Raw genomic sequence first — 22631 nt, 5'->3', positions numbered from 1 at the left:
AGGATCTTACCCAGATTCCACATTAGTGCAGAGCATGATGTGGGGGTCAATCCCAGATTCCTGAGATCATTCACCTGACCTGAAACCAAGAGTCAGATGCCTGACTGACTGCACCACCCAGGCGCCTTTGTCTTCTAGAAATTTCTGACCCTATTCTCCATAATCTCATTCTCCTAGCTCCCTTGAGACACAAAGGGGGACATGAAGTATTATTAAGTACTCTAGATATAGATAAAGTATAGAGTAATTTTAACCACAAGCTTGTTAATAAGAACACTGTAACAGTTCCTAGTAGAAACACATTTAATATTCTGTGTGTTATGAATTTTCTCCTTAGCTTCAGGTTCTAGAAGAAAAAAATAAGAATTTGCAAGAGACTCTCCTAGATACGGAAAAAAAGCTTGAAGAGATCAAAAAACAGTGTCAAGAAAAGGAGGCACAGCTAATATGCCAGAAAAAGAAAGAAAAGGAGTTGGTAACTACAGTTCAGAGGTAAGAAAATCTTCAGTATTTTTTATGCCTGCTTTTGTTATTTATATTTTTCATAAAACATTTTACTTAAAATACATTAATTTATAGTTACTGTAGTATTATCATAAAGATATACTCTTAAGAACCATTAAGTATTATGTCATTGAAACAGGTTGTTTTGCCTGTGATTTGACATCTTAATGCAACATCCTGATATCTTATCAAACGTTTTAGATGAGAATAGTTAAAATCTACCCCCCACCAAAAAAAACCCAACCAGTTGAAAACTGAAAGAATTAGCACAGTTTCATTGCTTTGCCAAAAGTAAGTATAAATTCTAGATAATAAAGAGAAGCAGTCAGATACTCAAGCTGCACTCCTTACTGTGATATATTAGAGGTAAATTGGCTCCCACTTTACCTTACTGCAGAGCAACAGGTGTGGCCGTTGTGCCAGGTGTCTTCCAAGTTTACTTACATATCTTGCTTCATAGTACTCTTCTCTTTTAAATTAATACAGTTAGAATGATAGGGAATATCACTTGTTAGTACAATTAGGTAATATCTTTAAGCTGGAAAATTAATACTAGATTCCTGAAAAACCTAGAGTAGAGAACTATGTTATATATACATCTACATGTACTCTCCGTTTTATAGAACTTAACCTTAATAGATGATCAACTAAAAATAGATAAAACTGACTCTCCAGAGGTATAAGACAATAAAGCAACAAAACTAAATTTAAGAAATACACTCTTCGTGCTTTTACCAATTCTGTGAAACTCTAATCAAAATCCATCTGATAATTCCATGTTAATATTGCTTTACTACTTTGAAAGTGTTAATTATGCCTGGTCTACTTTGTTCCTTAGATTTCAGTGCAGAAAACCTCTGATTCTGGGACAATTCAGTCTTCAGTGTTTCTAATCTCAGCTACGAAAAGTTCATATACTTTTAATTTTACCTATATTTTCGCCCTATTTTCTGCTTTTTTGTTCTTTAATTTTCCTTTCTATAACTCTATATTTTATATTCTATCCTCTAGTCTCAAAACAGCTTCTGACCTTTATTTATTCTACCATATATTTTTTTTTCCACCTTAGAGAAAATGAGAAGAGGTAATATATCTATCTGTTCTGTTTTATAGGGCATTTCGATCACAAACTCTATGTCATTTAATGAATAGAATTAGGAACACTTGAAAATAATTTGTTTTGCTCAATTGTGTGGAGTGTATTTAATATATTATACCTTCTCTTTTATTTAGATTTTCTTTTTTATTAGGTTTTTAGATAACATTGAGCCTAGTACTATTGTTTAGAAAGACTTAGTAGAGTGTGTTTCAGAATGCATGTTCCATTTCTTTATCTTAGTACTCTCTGAGATAATAGCATCCCAGAAAATGTCTCTTGATTTCAAATATATATAAAGGACCAAAGGAGGTCTTTCTGTAATTATTCTGTACTTGTGTGGTTCTGGTGTCACTTGTCTGTGTAGATTGGGGTGTTATTTCAGTTTCCTCAGCCATATGATAAAGTTTTCCTTGGTTCCAGAAGAACTTCAGATGTATATGTGACTATGAATTAGATCATTACATTTATCTGTGCCTATATAATATTTCTAAGTTAACTGCTTTTATATACATATATATATGAACGTATGCTTTTTTATATATTTTATATATAACTGCTTATATATATATATATATATGTAAGTTATATAATTATACATGAACTTATACTTTTTAAAAAGCAAATAATAGGGGATCCCTGTGTGGCTCAGTGGTTTAGTGCCTGCCTTCAGCCCAGGGCATGATCCTGCAATCCCAGGATCAAGTCCCACTTTGGGCTCCCTGCATGGAGCCTGCTTCTCCCTCTGCCTGTATCTCTGCCCCCCCCCCCCCCGCCGTGTGTCTCATGAATAAATACATAAATTTTTTTTAAAAAGCAGATAATATGTTTTCCATTAGAATTGAAAATGTAAGTAAAATATGTGGATGGGGTCCCTAGTAATACAATAGTGGTACCTTTGCTACTCAAGAGATTTATTATTTTTTTAAGTGAGCATGCTTCATAAATAAGAGTGTGTATGTGAAAAAAGACTTGTTTGGTAGTTTTTCATGACAGTACATTGTTCTCATAGCTGGTTCATTATTTTTTTTAAAAAGATTTTAATAGTTTTAATGTAATTAATTTCTCTTGGAATTTTATTTACTATACAGTAGTGTCTTGACACTGAATTGAAGGGAAAAAAACTTATTCTGAAATAGAAATAATGTATTTTTCACTTTTAAACTGAAAAAGCAAATACTTTTATGACAAGTAAAAATATATTACAAAGCAGTACACTGCATTCATAATACATAAAAAAACTTCTCCGGTGAGAAGTTTTATTTATTAACATATTGGAATCCCTTATTGTACCATGTAAGGCTGTCCAGTTCTTATCCAGAATTTAGATATGGCATTTCTTTGACTTCTTTTTTTTATTATTATTATTTATTTATTTATTTATTTTTTAAGAGAGAGAAAGCACAGGAAAGCCATAATACTTGGAAGAAAAATAATGGAAATAACAAACCTCAAACTATAAAAAATCTGTTTCTTTTAGTATTCTACAGTTCTTGAATATGATTATAAGCTAGAGTAGAATTCTTCCTAGGTGTCTTTCTGTTTTGATTTTGGTCGTTACTGTTAATGGTGTAGTTCCTTTTAAGAAAACCATGACTATTCTTAATGTACCAGAAGGGCTTCCTTTTGTTGTTTCTTCTTCTGCCTACAACTCTGTGCCATGAATAGCATGTGAAACTATTAGGCCAACTAGTAAATAGATGGCTGCTCTTACTAATAAAGGAGAAATGTAATTCTACAGCTATCCTTATAAACAAACTTTTGCTGAGCTCAAAATGAAGGTAAAAGACGTGTTTCCATATTCTTAGGCCCCCTAACACAGTAATTGTAATCAAGGAACTTTGCTTTTGGGAGAGAGGGAAAGAAACAGGATTTAGATTGCAGAGCTCAGATTAGGGTCATGAGGAACTTCATTAGGGCCTAATGAATTAGTCACACACTAAGAATTATTGATTCTGATCTCAAATCTGCCATTTCTGAAAAGTTGATCAGCTTCATTATATTTCTTACTTGTATGAAATATAGGTACTCAGGCATATTCATATATAGGCTGTAGGTCTTGATTATTGCTTGATTAAAAAATATTACCGACCCTAAGAGGAGACTTCATTCATGTTGAAGTTATCTACCAGAATCAGCATACAGAGTGGATTTTCTTTATGTAATTGTCTTTCTAAAACTTACAGCTTGCAGCAAAAAGTAGAAAGATGCCTTGAAGATGGAATTCGCCTTCCCATGTTAGATGCAAAACAGCTTCAGAATGAAAATGATAACCTGAGAGAACAAAATGAGAATGCTAGTAAGGTCAGTTCATGTCTTTGATGATAAATGTGAAATCTATATTATGTTGGATATGTGTGTATAGATACGTAAGTTGTAGCTATTATTTTATATTTTTGCTAATAGCTTTAATCTTTTTTATTTGAAAAGAAAATGACAATTTAAGCAAATTTAAATAAATTTCTGTAAAAGCCAAACTAAGGAAATTATATTACTTCTTAGCAAAACAAAAGGCTATCTTTTCTTTCCTAAATTATTCAATGTCTGTTTCAAAGTTACTTTTATAAATTGCATAGAGTTTTGCCCAAAACTAGAGGAAGACTTTTGCAGTTTTATGTATATGTGAGCCAAGTCATATGTCTATTTAAAGGATACTTGGTATGAATACTTCTGTAACAAAACAAAACAAAACAAAAAACACTCTGATTTTTAAAACATAAGTTTATTATTTTCTATACTTTTGTTTTCTTGAAATATTGGTACTTTTAAAAAGCAATGGAAAAAATTTTGATTCACACTGATATATTTCCTGTGTTTTAGATAATAGACAGCCAACAAGATGAGATTGAAAGAATGATTTTAGAAATTCAGGTAAGGAATGTTTTGTGCATATTTTAATTTAGCTGTATGCTGACTTACTCTTAATAGCTATATAACCTAAACAATACCAAAGCATATATGTATTTATATGAAAAGATTAATAGCACTTGATGTGAAGTTACAAATTCTTTAATACTAATCTTTCACTTTTTTAGAATGAAAATGCTATTTGGTAGATCAGTGTTTCAAAAAAGGGATGCCTGGGTGGTTTAGCAGTTGAGCTTCTGCCTTTGGTTCAGGGCATGATCCCAGGTTCAGGGATCGAGTCCCACATCAGGCTCCCTGTGAGGAGCCTGCTTCTCCCTCTGCTTATGTCTCTGCCTCTCTCTATGTGTCTCATGAATAAATAAAATCTTTAAAAATTTTTCAAAAAATCTTGAAGAATACTCTTTTCTTTACTTCGCTTGTTTTTAACTAGATGCAGTCTACTACTGAGAACACATTTGGTTAAGGTCCTCAGTGATCTACTTATTAAAGACAGTGAACTGTTTTTAGTCCATTGTGACTAGCCAACACTTCTCTTCCTCCTAATACTATATATGTTATTCTTTGTATATTATCCAAGTATAATATGTTGCTTACATATTTGTGGGGTTTTTTTTTTTTTTACATATTTGTGTTTTATTTCCTGCTTAGTCTTTTGAGAGGAGAGACTATGGTAGATCATATGCATATCTAGAACTTAGAGTGTCTGACTCATAAATGCACAACCACAATTTGTGGATTAAATGTAATTTCATTTTTTTATTAATTTGCCAGATACTTACTGAGCATCTGCATGTGTGCCAGGCAGTATTTTTGGCACTAGGAATTCATCAGTGAACAAAGCAAGTCTTTAGCCATTCTAGTGGGGTGAGATGTACAAAATGAAAATAAAATGTCAAGGAATAATACATACTATTTAAAAAGTAGGCTAGAGAGCAATGACAGTGCTGCATTGGATACAGTGGTCATGAAGTTCTTCCTGAAAAAGTAACATTTGAACAGAGATTTGGATGAAGATAACCAAGGAAAGGGCATTCTAGGCAGAGAGAGCCACCAATGCCCTGAAGGTGCCTGGTGTACTCAAGACCAGCAAGAAGACTACTAGTCTAAAGTGCATGATTGTGAGTTAGAGTGGTGAAAGGTGATGATGGAAAGTAGCCTAGGGCTAGATCACATAGGGGTAGATGTCTTTGTATTTTATTCTGTGTATGATGGAAGGCCATTGGACATATTTTGCTGAATAATTTTATTTTTATACCTTCTATTTCTTTACTTCTTAATAATGGAAGTAAAAAATAAAAAAGATAAATGGCTTAAGTGTCAGAATTATAGACAGTCTTCGCTTTGTCTTTTGGCCATATTAAGTGATTTATCATTTTAATTAAACACTAGGCCAGTTCAGCAAGTGTGTGGGTCTGCTATATTGTTTCACGCAGATTATACTCTGTAATCTGTAGTCCTGTAGACGTAACTTCAGTTGTTCTACAAGCCATTTGAATCACAAAATGGTTAAGTTCCCTCAGCCATTATTAACTGATTTATTATAGACCATAATAAAAGGAATTTATATTTCACTTGGTAACAGTTTCTGAAAAATCATTCAAATAAAAGTTAATCTCAATCCAAATTAAGGACAATCAGTATTTTCCTTTGGCACTGGAATTTTGGGTGGATAAGACTTGTAAGGTTGTATTAATTTATCACATACTGTCTCTCACATTATAAATTTTCAGGATATATTTGTATTAATTGAAATGTGCTCTTTTCTTATTTATGGTGGCATTTTAATACAATTTACTCTTACACACCAACCATGTCTTTTAGTCACACTTGAATATGTCATGACCATAGATAAATATGTACAAGAATATGTAATTTATATGCCATTCTATTCTTTGATCTTAAAATGCTTGAGTAGACATTTCAAATTAAAATTTCAAATTAAAATCATTAATGCTATTGTCTTATGTTTTGAAGCAATGGGTCTCTTAAGTCATTCTGACCCATCTATCTAAGTATACATCTAGTATATAGTTTGCTAACAGCAGATAGCAAATGTTGATACTGGCCAACTTAGGTATATTTATCAAGATATTATTTGAATAGAAAATTATGGATGGAGACAAATATGCCTAAAATAAGAAAATTTTTTGCTTAATGTTCATCGTTAAAACCTTTTATTTTCTGGCCTTTCACAGTTTAAAAAGCTAGATTTTTTATTTGGTCATTTGTGGAGAATATGAAATATGAGTACTCTGTAAACATCTGAAAATATTGCCTATTCTAAAAAGAGCAGATATTATTTCCCTAGCATTGGAAACCACAGAGAATCCTAAAGAGAACACTGGGTTGAAAAGCATTCTTTGTAAAGCTTTGTACTATAGTTAATGGGCTTAATATCAAGTTGATGCACATAATAGAGCAGTTCCCTTCAATTGCTAATTATTTCAAGTACCTAGTTTTTTCCTCCATCTACTTTCATAAGGAATGGCCAGCCTTCCTCAACTATGCAGATTATGATGGCCTTTCTATGTGTTATAGCTTCAAATTCCTTTGTATAGCCAAAACAACACAAAATACCTTATAATGAGTGATAGCAGAGAACTTTCCACTCTTTGTCAGAATGATTTTAGATATCAGTACAAAAGTATCGAATTTATTAAAATTTCACTGCTAGTTTGCATGTTCTTTGCTCCTCTACAGTACCAGAAAGTTGTTCCATTTTAGAAAGTTTAACAGAACAAACGTAGTATTATTAGAATTATCACTGCTTCTTTATGTCCCTGCAAACTGTTGAGAAGACCAGATTTGTCCAAAGTTCATTTGGTTGACTTTTGGAGTATTGTGTTGCCCTGGGTATAAAGAGGTTATTATTCCTAGTTTAAATTTTATGGTGTAAGAAAAACAATCCCTTGCCATGTCCAATTTATAGGAGGTAAAAATAAGGCATTGTTCCAGAGTGAAAATGCTATATTTAAAATACCTGTGGTTTACTACCCTTGTAAACAGAAGTCCAACCAATACATACCCGATTTAGGTCAGGGGCAGATTTGTTGGTTTACAACTTTGAAAGTTGAAGAGTCTTCTACTTGTTATGTTCTATTTGTTGTTGAATATAGAAAAGTAGTACTTCATGTAAAAGTATACACTGATTTTGAAATTGAATTCAGTGCTAAAAAAAAAACAGATTTATCTACTATTTTGTTCACCTGACAAGATGATATTATTAACTGGCATGAATAATTTGGTTGTTCATTGATCCTTTAGAAATAATGCCTTTGTTTACATTTATGAAACCAGTATAGCTAAACTAGCTGCTGCTTCTACAGGTTTTCTTCTGTCAACATATAATATAAAAAGACATTTTGCTATAGAATATTTCCCATCATTTACATAAATGTGACTTCAATCAGAATATGAATGAGTTCTTCATTGGGCATTGCCTTTCTTCCTATTTATTTCTTAAATGCATATTTCAGCTACCTAATGCTGTTTCCAGTGAGCTGTTATCATTGTATGTAACCATTATAAGCTTTTGACAGAGGAGATACAGAGTAAAAAAGTTTATTAGGTGCACTCACTTTCCCTAACATATTAAAATTGTTTCCTTATTGAAAGAACTTTTGCATTTAAATGGCTTTTATAAGTTGACATCAGCAAATGATCATAATGTCATAAAATACACAATGATGCTGAAATGTCATTAAGACTGTTCGCTTTTAAAGACATGATTTGAGATTTTCTATCTCAAAACTTAGCAATCTATCCTATTTATAATACTCCAAGAGTGTTTTAAGATTTGATTCCAATTTTGATCAAGTGTCTCTTAAAGTCTTCATCCAGCAGGTTTTCTCAGTAGAATAGTGGGAAAATGAAACATAAGCCAGCAGAATGTTTTATAAGTACAATTTAACTTTTCTTTAACCTAAATAAATTGATTTAAACAATTTCTCCACGCAGTTCATCCTTAGCCTGGAAGTATCCTCATTCTGTAGCCATTAGGAAGTGTCATGTCCTCAGGGGGCTTATTCACCAAAAGTGGGAATTGACTGGGAAGACTTAAAGATTAAAGAGAAAAAAAGGGGAAAGGGATACTTCTGAGAAACATTGTGCTGATTTTTAAATAACAGCTTTATTGAGATGTAATTCACATACCCTGCAATTTACCCATTTAAAAGTATACGATTCAGTAATTTTTAGTATGCTCAGATAAATGGAACTAAGACCACAGTCAGTTCTGGAACCTTTTTATCACCTCATAAACCCCTTACCCTTTAGCTATAGCACTTCCTTAAAACCTGTTCTCTCCCCGTCTTAAGCAATTACTAATCTACTTCTTGTCTCTACACATTTGCCTATTCTAGACATCTCATATAAATGTAGTATGTGGTCTTTTGTGACTCTTTTCTTGACCACACCAACAGCTCCATTAATTGCCAGCTGATTAATCTGTTGCTTTCAATGATGCCCTGTGGTATAAACTGCTTCACAGACTGATGTGTTGTGGTTTCTCTGAAGGAAAAACTCCTTAGGTTAGTATTTAAGATTTTTTTTTTCTGTTCCTAAGAGTACTTTTCTTGGGAATCTCTTTCACTTTTTCTTTCTAGGAATCTAGCCAGCCAGTAGTTTAGCCTGTACCTTCAATGAATCTAACTTTCTTCATGACTGCTTTTTTCACAACCTCTACTGTTTTACTTTTTGTTTTTTATAAAGTATACGTTTATTTAAATTTTTTATTTAAATTCAATTTAATCAACATATGTTAGTTCCAGAGGTAGAGAGGCCATCAGTCTTATATAATGCCCCGTGCTCATTATATCATGTGCCCTCCTTAATGTCCATCACCTAGTTACCCCATCCCCCCACTCCCCTCCCCTCCAGAAACCTTCATTTTGTTTCCTGTGATTAAGAGTTTCTTATAGTTTGTCTCCCTCTGATTTCATCTTGGTTTATTTTTTCTTCTCTTCCCTATGATCCTCTGTTTTGTTTCTTAAGTTCCACATATGCAATCCCATTATAACTTTCTCTGTGTGACTTATTTCTCTTAGCATAATATCCTCTAGTTTCATCCACATTGCAAATGGCAATATTATATTCATTTTGATGGCTGAGGTAGTACTCCACTGTCTATCTATATCTCTCTATATATATTTACCACGTCTTTTCTATCTGTTCATCTGTTGGTGGACATCTGGGCCCTTTCCATAGTTTGGCTATTTTGGACATTGCTGCTATAAGCATTGGGTTGCAGGTACCCCTTCGGATCACTACGTTTGTATCTTTGGAGTAAATCCCTAGTAGTGCAATTGCTGGGTTTTAGGGTAGTTCTATTTTCAACTTTTGAGGAACCTCCATACTGTTTTCCAGAGTGGCTGCAGCAGCTTGCATTCCCACCAGCAGTGTAAGAGGGTTCCCCTTTCTCCACATCCTCTCCAACGTTTGTTGTTTCCTGTCTTGTTATTTTAGCCACTTCGACTGATGTGAGGTGGTATCTCATTGTGGTTTTGATTTGCATTTCCTTGATGCCAAATGATGCTGACCATCTTTTCATGTGTCTGTTGGCCATTTGTATGTCGTCTTTGGAGAAATCTGTATTCATGTCTTCTGCCCATTTCTTGATTAGATTATTTGTTCTTTGGGTTTTAAGTTTGATAAGTTCTTAATAGATTTTGGATAGCTCTTTATCTGATAAGAGATTTGCAGATATCTTCTCCCATTCTGTCGATTGCCTTTGGGTTTTGTCCACTGTTTCCTTTGCTGTGCAAAAGCTTTTTATCTGGTGAAGTCCCAGTGGTTCATTTTTGCTTTTGTTTCTCTTGCCGTTGGAGACATGTCTAGCAAGAAGTTGCTGCAGCTGAAGTCAAGAGGTTGCTGCCTGTGTTCTCTAGGATTTTGATGGATTCCTGTCTTACATTTAGGTCTTTCATCCATTTTGATTTTATTTTTGTATATGATGTAAGAAAGTGGTCCAGTTTCATTCCTCTACATGTAGCTGTCCAATTTTCCCAGTACTATTTGTTAAAGAGACTTTCTTCCTTTAGATATTCTTTCCTGCTTTGTCAAAGATTAGTTAACCATAGAGTTGAGGGTCCATTTCTGGATTCTCTATTCTGTTCCGTTGATCTTTGTGTCTGTTTTTGTGCCGGTACCACACTGTCTTGATGATTACAGCTCTGTAATAGAGCTTGAAGTCCAGACCTGGGATACCACCAGATTTGGCTTTCTTTTTCCACATTGCTTTGGCTATTTGGGGTCTTTCTGGTTCCATACCAATTTTAGGATTGTTTGTTCCAGCTCTGTGAAAAATGTTGATGGTCTTTTGATAGACCTCTATTGCTTTTGAGAGTACCATAAGGCTTGAACTTCACAGTCTATTGCAAATGAATTCAGTTCCTTTAGAGAGACATCTAAAGCTCTCTGTTCTGTGACTTGCTTCTCCCGGGGCAAAATCTTTGAGCCAGGTCAGTGCAGGTAGGAACAGTCTCAGACTCCTGAGTGACTCTCTAGAAAGTAAACATTCAGTGGAAGGAGAGTGGCCAGTGGCTCTAGATCTTGGCTTGCTTCTCCCCATGTGAAACCCCTGCCACAGAAGCCAAGGCAAGGGCTGCCCGGTCCCCAGTAGTCTCTGTCGTGCTGTACCCAAGGTAAAGCCTCCATCCCATGAAGGGGCCTAGGTAGAAGGGGGCTCCATCTTTTGGCTGTCCTTGCCTGAAACATAGACTCAGGTGCAGGGTAGCTGAGGGCAGGATGAGAAATGCCGGTGTCCTGCCCTTCCTGGGAAGATAGCTTTACAACTGGGAGCTGGGGGGAGAGGGAGCCCTGTGTTATTGGTTGTCCCAGTGTGAAGTGGAATCTTCATCTTACTGAGCTATGAGAGTGTAAAGATGGAGTGGGTTTTGTTTCAAATACTTTGCTGTTCTTACTTTTAGTAGATTTTCTTGAATAGATGTTTATTCATTTTCTATTTATTCTTTGAACCATTTATGGAAACTTTAAATGCGCTTTTCTAGAATTTTCACTAAGGAGTGGGTCTGAGAGGCTCCTCATGCTGTCTTGCTGGAGACAGAATTCTTAGGCAGATTTGTTTTTAAAATTATATCAGGTAGTAAGGTGATAGTTAACGTAAAGGAATTTATGCTGTACAGTGTTTCAGATTATTACAAACAGAAACATAAAAAATAGCAATTTTTATGGTGTTTACATATTGCTTATTTTTTAATCTTAGTTTTTACAAATATTTTGAAATTCTTTTTATTAATATGCAGAAAGGAGGAAAAGGGATTTAATATTTCTCCACACTTTGGCTAAAGTGAGAAATGGAGCTCCTGTTAAGTGCAGAGGTATTCCTGATGATGCTGTTGATGATGATACTACATGTTACAGGAGCTGTGCTTTCTGATTATATTATTTCTAAATCTCAATAGTAAGCCTACAAGGTAGGATAGTGTCTTTTTATATACGAAGTAGCCAAGAGTTAAAAAGAGGTGCCTAAGGTCTCAGCTCAGATTTTAATTCATGTCTGACCTCAGAGTTTGTGCCCTTGGCATTGCTTCTAGCTGCTTCAAAGTGAAAAATCCCAAGAGAGGCAAAAATGCATCAGAGGAGTGGTAGTCTGATTTCTTCCTTGTATAAGCCTTAGGGGAAAGATTTGTTTTTAAGTGTCTTCTCCTAGGGTGAAAGGTACTTAAACTGAAGCATGTCAGAAAACTAGTCTTATGGAAAGCACTTTGTATTCTGTTGCCTAGAAGTAGAATTTGGAAATATTGTCTCCAAAGTGAAATTTTTTAGTACATTACACTCTACAGAATGGTAGTATTATTAGCTCCTTGAGATTAAATAAAATGCCTGGTTTTGTTTTCTGATACATTTAAGAGTTTTGTACTGCACTAGGCTCCAGTCCAGCACTTAGCACAGTGCTTTGTGTATAAAAGATGCCCAGTAACTATTTTTGAATGAATGAACTTAATCTTTTACTTAAAAACTAAATTAGGTTTTAGTTACTTTTTCATTCAGTAACCATTAACTGAGTTTCTACCATGGGCCAGGAACTGTTTGGGGGGATAACTAGTGAACAAAACAGACCCAAAAACCTTTGCCTACAATGCTGAATTTGGAATGGGCTCTTACTATATTTCCAGGTTTTTTTTTTTTTTTGAAGGTTTTATTTATTTATTCATGAGAGACACAGAAAAAGAGAGACATAGGCAGAGGGAGAAGCAGGCTCCCTGCAGGGAGCCCAATGTGGAACTCTATCTCCATACCCTTGGATCATGCCCTGAGCCTAAGGCAGATGCTCAACTGCTGAGCCATCCAGATGTCCCTTTTCCTAGCTTTATTGAAGTACAGTTGACAAAATTGTAAGATATTTAATATTTTGTACCAGGTAAAAGTCATTTAGGCTTTTTTTAGCCTAAGCAAAAATAGTAGGATCTACTGTGTTATAAGAATGCAGAGATACTGTAGAACTAATGAGTGGGTATAAAACCTGGCTTCAAGAAGGAAGAAGCTTAAAAAAAAAAGAAAGAAGAGGCTTTGTTGCTTCTCTCATTGCAGTGTTTCATTCTGTTCTCTGCAGACCGACTTCCTTTAATCTTTATTTCACATGGCAGAGTATAGCTGCCCCATAGCCCCTAAGCTCTATAGTTCATTTCCAGGCAGGCATGCAGAAACTCAGACTTTGGGTCCCAGTTCCTCAGGTTTGGTCAAGGGTTCACTGAGCCCAGTCCAGTGAGCTGTGCCCCAAGAGGTGCAGAATTCTTGCAGGTATGACTACTTATGACTCATGGGATTTGTGAATAGGCGGACACTGCAAATGTCTGCATTGCACACTGCATAATTTTCACAATACTTTACAAAGTTGGAAATTCTTTGTGATGAATTTGGAACCCCAAAAGGTTGAATAACATACCCATGGTTACACAGCATGTAAGATGCAGACACAGAACCTTGTTTTATCTAATTACAAAATCTTACGCTATTACCATTAACTCTATATATTTGTTTTTACCTGTTAACTTATTTTTTATTGAGATATAATTGATGAAATGGGGTTCCAGTGTACGACCTAATGATTTGATATTTTATGTATTGTGAAATGGTCACAATAAGTGTAGTTTATATCCATCACCATACAGTTACAGCTTTTTTTCTTGTGAACTTTTAAGATCTACTCTTTTAGGAATTTTCAGATACACGATACAGTATGAACTCTAGACACCAAGCTGGATAGTACATCCCCAGGGCTTATTTTATAACTGGAAGTTTATACCTTTTGACCCCCTTCACTCATCCATCCCTCCACCACCCACCCACCTCCAACAACCACTAATATATTCTCGGTTGTCTCTGAGGGGTTTTTGGTTTTGTGTTTGTTTTTTTATTTCGCAGGTAAGTGAGATCACATGGTATTTGCCTTTCTCTGTCTCACTTAGCATAATGCCCTCAGGGTCCATCCACAGTGTTGCACATTGTAAGATTTCTTCCTTTTGTATTGCTTTGTATTATTCCATTGAGTCTCATTGAGTTAATTGTATTTGAAACTCTTGGTATCCCAGATCTTCACATCTGCTTCCTTCCCCACATTAGGGAAAATTTCAGCCATTGTTTCTTCAGATAAGTTTTCTGCCCCTTTCTTGCTCTTCTCGTTCTGGGATCCCTATAATGCAAATGTTGATTTGCTCTTGGTATTGTCCTTTAGTCCTTTTAGCCATCTTCATTCTTTTACTTTTTGCTGCTCTGATTGAATGAAATCTGCCCGGTCTTTGAGTTCACTGATCCTTTCTTCTGCTTCACCTAGTCTGCTATAGAACCCATCTATTATATTTTTCAGTTCATTTATTATATACTCTGCAGCTCTGTGATTTCTACTTGGCACTTTCTTGTATTTTCTATTTGTTGAAATTCTCACTTTGTTCATACATTGTTTTGCTGACCTTGGTGAGCATCATTATAACTGATATTTTGAACTCACTTGTCTCTTTCATTAAGGTCTTTTTTTTTTTTTTTTGGAGACTATTTCTTTTAGAACATATTCCTCTATTTCTTAACTTTTGTTCACTCTCTGTGTTTGTTTCTATTCATTAGATAACACCCCCCCTCCCAGTCTTAAAGGTGTGGCCTCATGTAAGAGATGAACTTTAACTACTTTTTAAAAATTAGTTACCTGGAAATTTTAAAAAATTTCACTAAATTTCATTCAAAGAATCTCTTCCCCCCTCCACCACAAAATAGTGTATTCCCCCATTGTTAATGCTTTCTAGATGCCACTATTACCTTACCTGTTAAGAATGCAAGTTCTTTATTGCAATTTCTAATGCTAGTACCACTCGTTTCTTACCTTTTATTATAGTTACACATACTGTTTCAAGAATAGTGTATTTATATTAATAGAATCATAAAAGTATGAAACCTTTATCTGTTCTCAGTAATAAATTCAAAGTGATTGACTTACCTTATTTCTAGATCATTGAAGTATGTACAATAAAATTTTAACCAAAAAAAAATCAACTTTCTTTTTAAAATTTTTTTCTTATTGTTCCCTTGTTTGATTTATTTAAGTAGACACAATAAATTTAACACCTGTTGCACAAATCCTATTATAATAAAGATACAGGCAGATTAGTAGTCATGAATATAAATGTTAGACAAAATACCTTATTAGAAATTCTTCTGTCTTATAATTTAGAGGATAAGTTTAAGTTCACTTGTGATATTTAAGTTTAAGACATGTAAAATGTTTTCAAAAAAATCATATGTCAAAAAAGGGGGGTTGTTTTTTCCTTAGAATTCTCTACCAATTTGTCTTAGTGATCTTACGCAGTCTTCTGGTTTTACATATAATGTATGTGCTCACTACTCCCTATTCTTCCAGCTCATAATTCTCCCCTGACCTTACAACTTGTATATCCAGCTGCCTACTCAACAACACCACTTGACATAATATGTCCAAATTTAATTTCTTACCCTCTCCAAATAGAAAATAGTAAAATCTGCTCTATCCTCCCGTTTTCCTTCTTTATTAATGACAACTCTCTCCTTCCATTTGCTCAGTCCAGAAGTGTTAGGCTAATCCTTGACTCCTCTTCTACCTCACATTTCTGAACAAATCTTATTACCTTCAAAATGTATTTGGCATCTGACTTCTCCTGACTTCTGTTGTGTTTCTACCCTGGTCCATCCCATCTTCATTGTTTCTATGGATGATTTCTGCTTGCTGCCACCCTTACTTGCCTGTGGTCTGTTCTCATCAGCCTGAGGGACCTAGCAGACAAAACCAGATCACGTCTCTTCTCAGAACCTTTCACTGCTTCCTTGTTTTTTCTAAAGTCAAAATCAAAAGTTTTTACACTGGCTCATGAGGCCTTCCACAATCTGTTCTCTATACCGCCCGCCTTCTCTGACTTCATCTTTTACTATTTTCTGCCACCCTGGCTCTCTTGCTTTTTCTCAAACACAGAAGACACCATCTGCCTCAGAACCTTTGCATTGACTGAAACACTTTGTAGATATCTTATGAGATAGAATCTTTCACCTCCTTCAAGCCATTGCTCAAATGTCACCTCTTTCCATGAGCCTATACTCTACCCTATTTGAGATCTCAGCCTCCTCTCCCTTACAATGCTCTACTTGTTCTCCAAAGAGCTAGTCACATTCTAATATACAACACTGTGTAAATTACATATCTGTTATATTTCTTTGATCTTTTACCTCCCAATAAAGGTTATGAAAGGGCCAGCAGTTTTGACTTTTCTTCACTGATGCATCTTCCAGTGCACAGACTGTGCTTGGCTCTAATTTTTGCTTGATGAATAATTACATAAAAGGATATTTTTATGAAAATCTTGGATGGCGTGTGTATGCATGAGCACATGCATGTGCACGTATGGGGAGTTGTGTGTGTTTATATAGTAAAATAAGTTAATGTAAGTTTTTAATCAAAATATTTTCTCTTAAATTGGGTTTGTGAAGTATATAATTGTTGGCTAAGGCACTTCTGTCTTTCATGTGAGCTACTTTCTATATAGGGCAAAAGAGCAATTTCTAGATACTTAGATCAAAGCATCAAATGTTTTTAAAACCATTTTTTAACTTCAAGAATGATTGTGATGAATCTCTAGGTTAGTGGAATTTTTAAAAAACATGATTGTTAACTGGAAATTTAAAAGCTATTGTGGACATTTGAAAATTAAATTTTTAATTTTAGTAATCCCATTCTAACCTTAGAAATTTTTCTTTCTCTTTTTTCCTTAAATTTTACACATATGCTTTTTCATACAATTTAGAATAAAATAATCTTTTAGGTGGAATGTTGTGTCAGACACCTATGGTACTCATACTTTCATATTATTCTAGAAATTGTATAGCATGTGGTACTTTTAGGATAAACTTACCCATGAACTCCTTCACCTATTTAAAGGACTATTTCATAAGTACTCTTGTACCCACCCAACATAACATCTTAAGCTCGATATATTTCCCAAATGCCAAATTAAATTTTTTTCTTATGACAAACAGCACTACTGCCAAACATGTCTGATTTATTCTGATGGAGAAAATTGCCTGTTTCTTCACTGATTTAAATTTAGTCTTATATGTGAACATTTGCTAGCTAATTATTAGTCACACTCAGTATGACTCTGGTTTGGTAAAAATATAGAACAGGAGAATTTTCTAAAGAATTATATTACAGCATTGTGAAATACTTCTCTTGGGGTTAGTTTTCATTGTTAAAATGTTAGATTTAGAGTAGTTTATCTGTGATTCCTTTCTTCTACAGTTCTAATAAACAGTCACAAATCTTAAGAGAATTAAGGATGAATTTTGGATTCCAGTCAAATAATCATGTTATGCTAGTACACATAGATCTTCAACTAGATAAATAAACCCCCTATATCCTTTAGTCAAATAGGTTTTGATTCATTCACATTCAGTTAAAAAAGAATTTCAGAATCCAGAAATATACTCAGAAAGCCCGTGTGACTTTGTGCTATGAGATTACACTTTATGGAATATAAAGTATTCCCTGGAAGGAAATATACTTGTAGAGCTTAATTCATTTATATCCAACTTGTGAGTTATTAAATGTAAAGTTGTTTTTTTTTTATAGAGTTTAGCAAACAAATCCAGGAGCTACAAGACTGAGTATCTGTTACTGAGAAAACTGCTTTTTTATTTACAGCCTTATCTCAACCCATGGTGTCAGCTATCTTCTCTTATTCAAGCAAGAGATAATGTGAGGGGGAGAAAAACCTTCCTAGTGGATTGTGTGCTATTTAGATAGCATTCTGAAGTACTTTCAGAATTGAGACTAAATAAATATAGTCCTGAGGGAGAAATAAATGTCTTGTCATATGTTTATTGATCTTGTGGTTTCACAAAAGGAAAAAAATGTTGATTGAAATATCTAGAAATCACTGATAACTACAGTTTATGACCAGTTTTTCTTTGGCTCTAGCTGAAAACCAGACTTTTGAGCTGAAATGACCCAAGTACTCTTAAAATATCCTATATATTTTAAGTGCTTTGGTGCACTTAGGATTTTCTTACAATAATATCTTGTTCTGTATAATTTGTAATTTTATAACAGTTAAGAAATTCATTTATTAAAGTCTCATAATAAATCTTTGGCCTGAATTCAACATAACTACTGCTTGGAATACCATACACTGAGAAAAGTATGTTTAACTGTGTTTCAAATAAAAGAAAATGGGGATGGTCTTATGGTCTTACTATGTTGTGTCTTATTAACCATAAAGAAAAAAAGGAGAGGTATAGATTTGCTAATATACTCCGAATGCATAAGCAAAAAATTAGTAACTATTTGTTACATAAATTTAAAAGGCAACTGCTTCTATTTAACATGTTTTACCCAGATTAGAAACTTTCATGGGAAAGGTGATTTTTGTTTTTCCCTTTCCTGACATCCACTCTAGAACAAGATGAGTTGATTTAAAGGTGAAGGCTTCATCTTCCAATGGGCAGGAAGGACAGATCTAAAGTATACAGAGCCCATCTTCCTGGTTACCTACCTAACTGCATTTTCCTTTTAGCATTAACAACATGCATTGTTTTCCAATTCTATTTATTCTAGTCTATGCAAGGGAAACTTTCTAAAGAAAAATCAACTACTCAAAAGATGATGGAAGAGCTGGAAAAGAAAGAAAGAAACCTACAGAGATTAACAAAAACATTGCTTGATGTGAGTAGAAAAAATTCAAATTGCTTTCAAAGAATGATTTAGTACTTATTTAATTTAAAGTAGATCCTTATTTTGTATATATTCATAGAACATTTTTTAGTTGAAGACTTGATTTTGATGTGCCAATTAATTAAATCCATTAGATTTCTTACAAAATTATAATCAAAAGGCAAACTTTTATTTTTCTTATGTCTCAATATCATTTCACAGACTGAACTGCAACACAGTCAAATATTATATAGAGATTTGGTCCCAAAGTAATTCAATAAAACATAAATTGAATATAAATAAAATTACCTTTGAAAATCTTAAGGAAGGTGCAATGTTGATGCTTCACCATTGGAACAGATCATACTTGTTTTATCACTTAATTACAAGATGGCATATTTGGCTTGCATGTAAGAACATGTTATACAAAAGATACTTGTTAGTTTTTTTGAACTCTCATCATGACATTTTGTCTCTAAATACTCAAGAATGCATTTCTAAAAATTAGGGACATTTCCCATATAACCATACCACCATTGTCAAACCCAGTAAGAATAATATTCCTCAGTACTCTTTCCCAGATGCTTTTATAATGACAGTTGAAACCAGCATTTAATCAAAGACCATGAGTTGCATTTCATTTTGTCTTATAAAGTTTCTCCCTTTCTCTATGTTAGTGACTTGTTGACAAACCTGGCCCTGTTGTCTCACAGACTTATAGATTGTCAGGCCTTCTAGATATGTCTGATTGCTTTCTCATGGTGTCATTTATCTTGTACTCTACCCCCTCTATTTCTTATAACCTAACAATTTTCAGAAAGAGAAGTAGATGGTGACAGTTTGGGGGATGAGGTGAAAGTAGCTTTTTATGAGTGTAAGAAACTTGGAGTTCATATTGATACTTCCAATTCAGATTTCACAATTCAGAACTGTTAGGATTTTGTTTTCTTTCTTTGATTTTATACTTTTATTTCTTTTTCACTTATGCTGAAAATTTTGATTCCTATCAACATTAACATATATACCCTTTCCTCAATATGCAACAGATACTTTCACAATAACTAAATCACTGTTGCTACTGACAGTAAGTAATGATGGATTTGTTGGCTCTTTCGCATTTACCATAGGGCATGAGATGACACAGAGGAATCGTTGAATCATTTCCACTATTTTAAAGTATGCTTTTTTCCCTACCATGGGTATGCAGTTAAATTTGGTTAATGTGTATGTAATATGACTCCGCTATTTTGTTTTTAAATGGGAGAAAATATTAACTTGCATGGCTTTTGAGTACCTTTTCTCTAACAACCTGATTTTTGTTTTCTTCATTCATTGCAGAACCAAAGGCAAACAGAAGAGACCTGCTCTTTCTTGGATCAGGGCCAAGAAGCAGACCAATCCAGACAGCAGACAGTACTTACCAAATGGCCACTGTCTGATTTGAGTGTGATTGATCAACTGTTCAAGGAAATGTCCTATTGTTTGTTTGACTTGAAGGCATTGTGTAGTATTCTCAATCAGCGTGCTCAGGGCAAAGAGCCTAATCTTTCATTATTACTGGGAATCAGATGTAAGTAGCTGGTGCTTTGTCCTTACTGTATTTGCTTAGCAATTAGAAACCTGTCTCCATGAATCAGGAACCTCTTACTACCTTTTCCCTATTTGTTTTTATCTCTTTTCTTTCCTACTTAGATTTATAAATTTCTGAATAAATCTGTAGGTATGTAAATACTTATTACTACTTCATTGCTAGAACTTACCTCACTATACTTCGAGAAGTAAACAGGGTCATATTTGATACAGACTGCCTCTTGGCTGAATGCCTACAGATCTACCTGCATCGATGAGCTGTGCTGAATCTATTAATAATATGTGACTGGAGTGGTAGTTAGATATGATTTCCTGATTACTCTTTTAAAAAGAATGATTCTATCGGCTTTCATGTGGTAATTGTGTAAGTTAATGATCCAGCCATCTGTCTCCTGGTAAAATAGTTGAAAGAAAATACTCATTTGCTTTCCTATGCAGTGTATGTTTTGTGGCAGTTGTTTAATATAAGTATCAGTATGTCACAAGAGCTAGTTTCTGTGGCCTATAGATCTCTTGCTCTTGTCATGCTTATACATTCTGCCCTTGTCCTTTTCAATATAACACCCTCATTGTTCCTCAATTCCATGTTCCTCCACATATAGCTGTAAGAGCTGCCACAGGAATACCCTAATGTCCCCTTTGTGCTGCTTTTGCAGAAACACGCATCTCTGTATGTGGTTTTTTTTGTTTTGTTTTGTTTTTTTAAATTCATGAGAGACAGAGAGAGAGGCAGAGACATACGCAGAGGGAGGAGAAGTAGGCTCCATGCAGGGAGCCCGATGTGGGACTCAATCCAGGACTCCAGGATCATGCCCTGGCCTGAAGGCAGGCGCTCAACCTGCTGAGCCACCCAGGAGTCCCTCTGTATGTGGTTCTAAATTACTATAATATTGACATGTTGGTCTCTTTAATACAGAAGAATTAGACATAAGTAAGGAGTTATGGAGTAAGACCAAAAGGCTTATGTATCTACCATGTTGTGTTGAGTAATTGCCTAATAATATGGTTAATATATGACTTGAGTGGAGACTAGTTTTATTTACAAGTTCATCAAAAAGACTGTACCCTCATGATAGTTATTTTGGCAAACCAGATAATACTTTCGATGAAAGTATATCCCTTATTACATGAAACATGTAACTGTGCTCAGAGATGTCAGCAGAATTTTCCCTTCCACTTCATAGGTGTGTATACACATATGTGTGGTGGATATGTTAAAAACACTTTAAAGTATATTGACTTAATGAGTAATTATTAAATAAATGCTTTATATAGTCTAGGTACTAAGGTATACTATAGTACCAATAATGCAATTGAACACAGCCCGTGGCCCACACATAAACTACATTACTAGAGCATTGTGATAAGTATTGTAACTGAGATGTGGAAGAGGAACTGGGAGCCCCAGGGAAAACTAAATAAATGGGAAGGGCTGTGAAGGCTACATGGAGTATCTGGTGGTTGGCTTGAATCTTAGAGGTGGAGAGGTTTGGCAGGTCATGGGGCAGTTTAGTTAATAGTGATCTGGAGCAGAAAGCAAAAGCTCACACACAAAAGACTCATTCTTTTCACCATTTTAGAGGTGGTCACCCCTTCAGTTATTTTGTAAGCTTCTACATTTGTATTCTCCTGTATAGTACTTGTCACCTTTTCCAGTAATTAAATTAAGACAGCTATCCAAATGTGAATAAAAAGTTGATTCAAGAATTTTATCACATTTGCCTTCTAGTGTACACCTCTTCCAGTCTGTAAAGTTTAACCCCATAATCCTTACCTTCTATTTTGGTAAAATTTGTGAAAATTTGACCAGCTAGCTAATTGGTCAGAAACCAGTGGATTATTTTGAATGCGTATCTCCTCACTCATCCATTGTCCATTGATGCTGTTCACCTCACCGTTCTTTTTTTAAATGCTCTGCTCCCACAGTTTCCATGGCTTTGTTCTCTAGGTTCTGATTCTGCCTTTATGACTGCTTAGTCTCAGTCTTCTGTGGAATTCTCTGCCATTTAAATATTGGTGTGTCCCAGAAATCTTTTGTTGTTGTTTTTTTGTTTCTTTTCTAAAACTGGATTATTTGGAGGGGTATAATTGGTATCGAGTTGTGGAAGTTCTTCATATATTTTGGATATTAACCCCTTATCCAGTATATCATTTGCGAATATCTTCTTCCATCCTGTAGATTATCTTTTTGTTTTATTGATGGCTTTTGTTTTGCTGTGCAAAAGCTTTTTTCATTTTGGTATAATCCCAATAGTTTGATTTTGCTTTTGTTTCCTTTGCCTGAGAAGACACTTAAAGAAAAATGTTTCTATGGCCGATGTCAAAGAAATTACTGGCTATGTTTTCTTCCAGGAGTTTTATGGTTTCAGGTCTCACATGTAGGTCTTTAAC

General features: G+C 34.5%; 1 protein-coding gene across 2 annotated transcripts in view; it reads left to right on the top strand.

Moving 5' to 3' along the window:
* Positions 1 to 22631, top strand: part of CEP85L (centrosomal protein 85 like) — a 164671-nt gene that overhangs the window by 134784 nt on the left and 7256 nt on the right. For both annotated transcript variants that reach the window (XM_041742672.1, XM_041742671.1), the window contains 5 exons: positions 338 to 492; positions 3787 to 3904; positions 4421 to 4471; positions 18555 to 18662; positions 19989 to 20220. In XM_041742672.1, the coding sequence (XP_041598606.1) occupies positions 338 to 492; positions 3787 to 3904; positions 4421 to 4471; positions 18555 to 18662; positions 19989 to 20220 (664 nt within the window). The remainder of the gene's footprint in view (positions 1 to 337; positions 493 to 3786; positions 3905 to 4420; positions 4472 to 18554; positions 18663 to 19988; positions 20221 to 22631) is intronic.

Source organism: Vulpes lagopus, chromosome 2, assembly GCF_018345385.1.
Source record: "Vulpes lagopus strain Blue_001 chromosome 2, ASM1834538v1, whole genome shotgun sequence".
In the NCBI taxonomy this organism is placed as follows: Eukaryota; Metazoa; Chordata; class Mammalia; order Carnivora; family Canidae; genus Vulpes; species Vulpes lagopus.
Note: the sequence above shows the minus strand (reverse complement) of the source record. Positions and strands in the feature narration are given on the sequence as shown.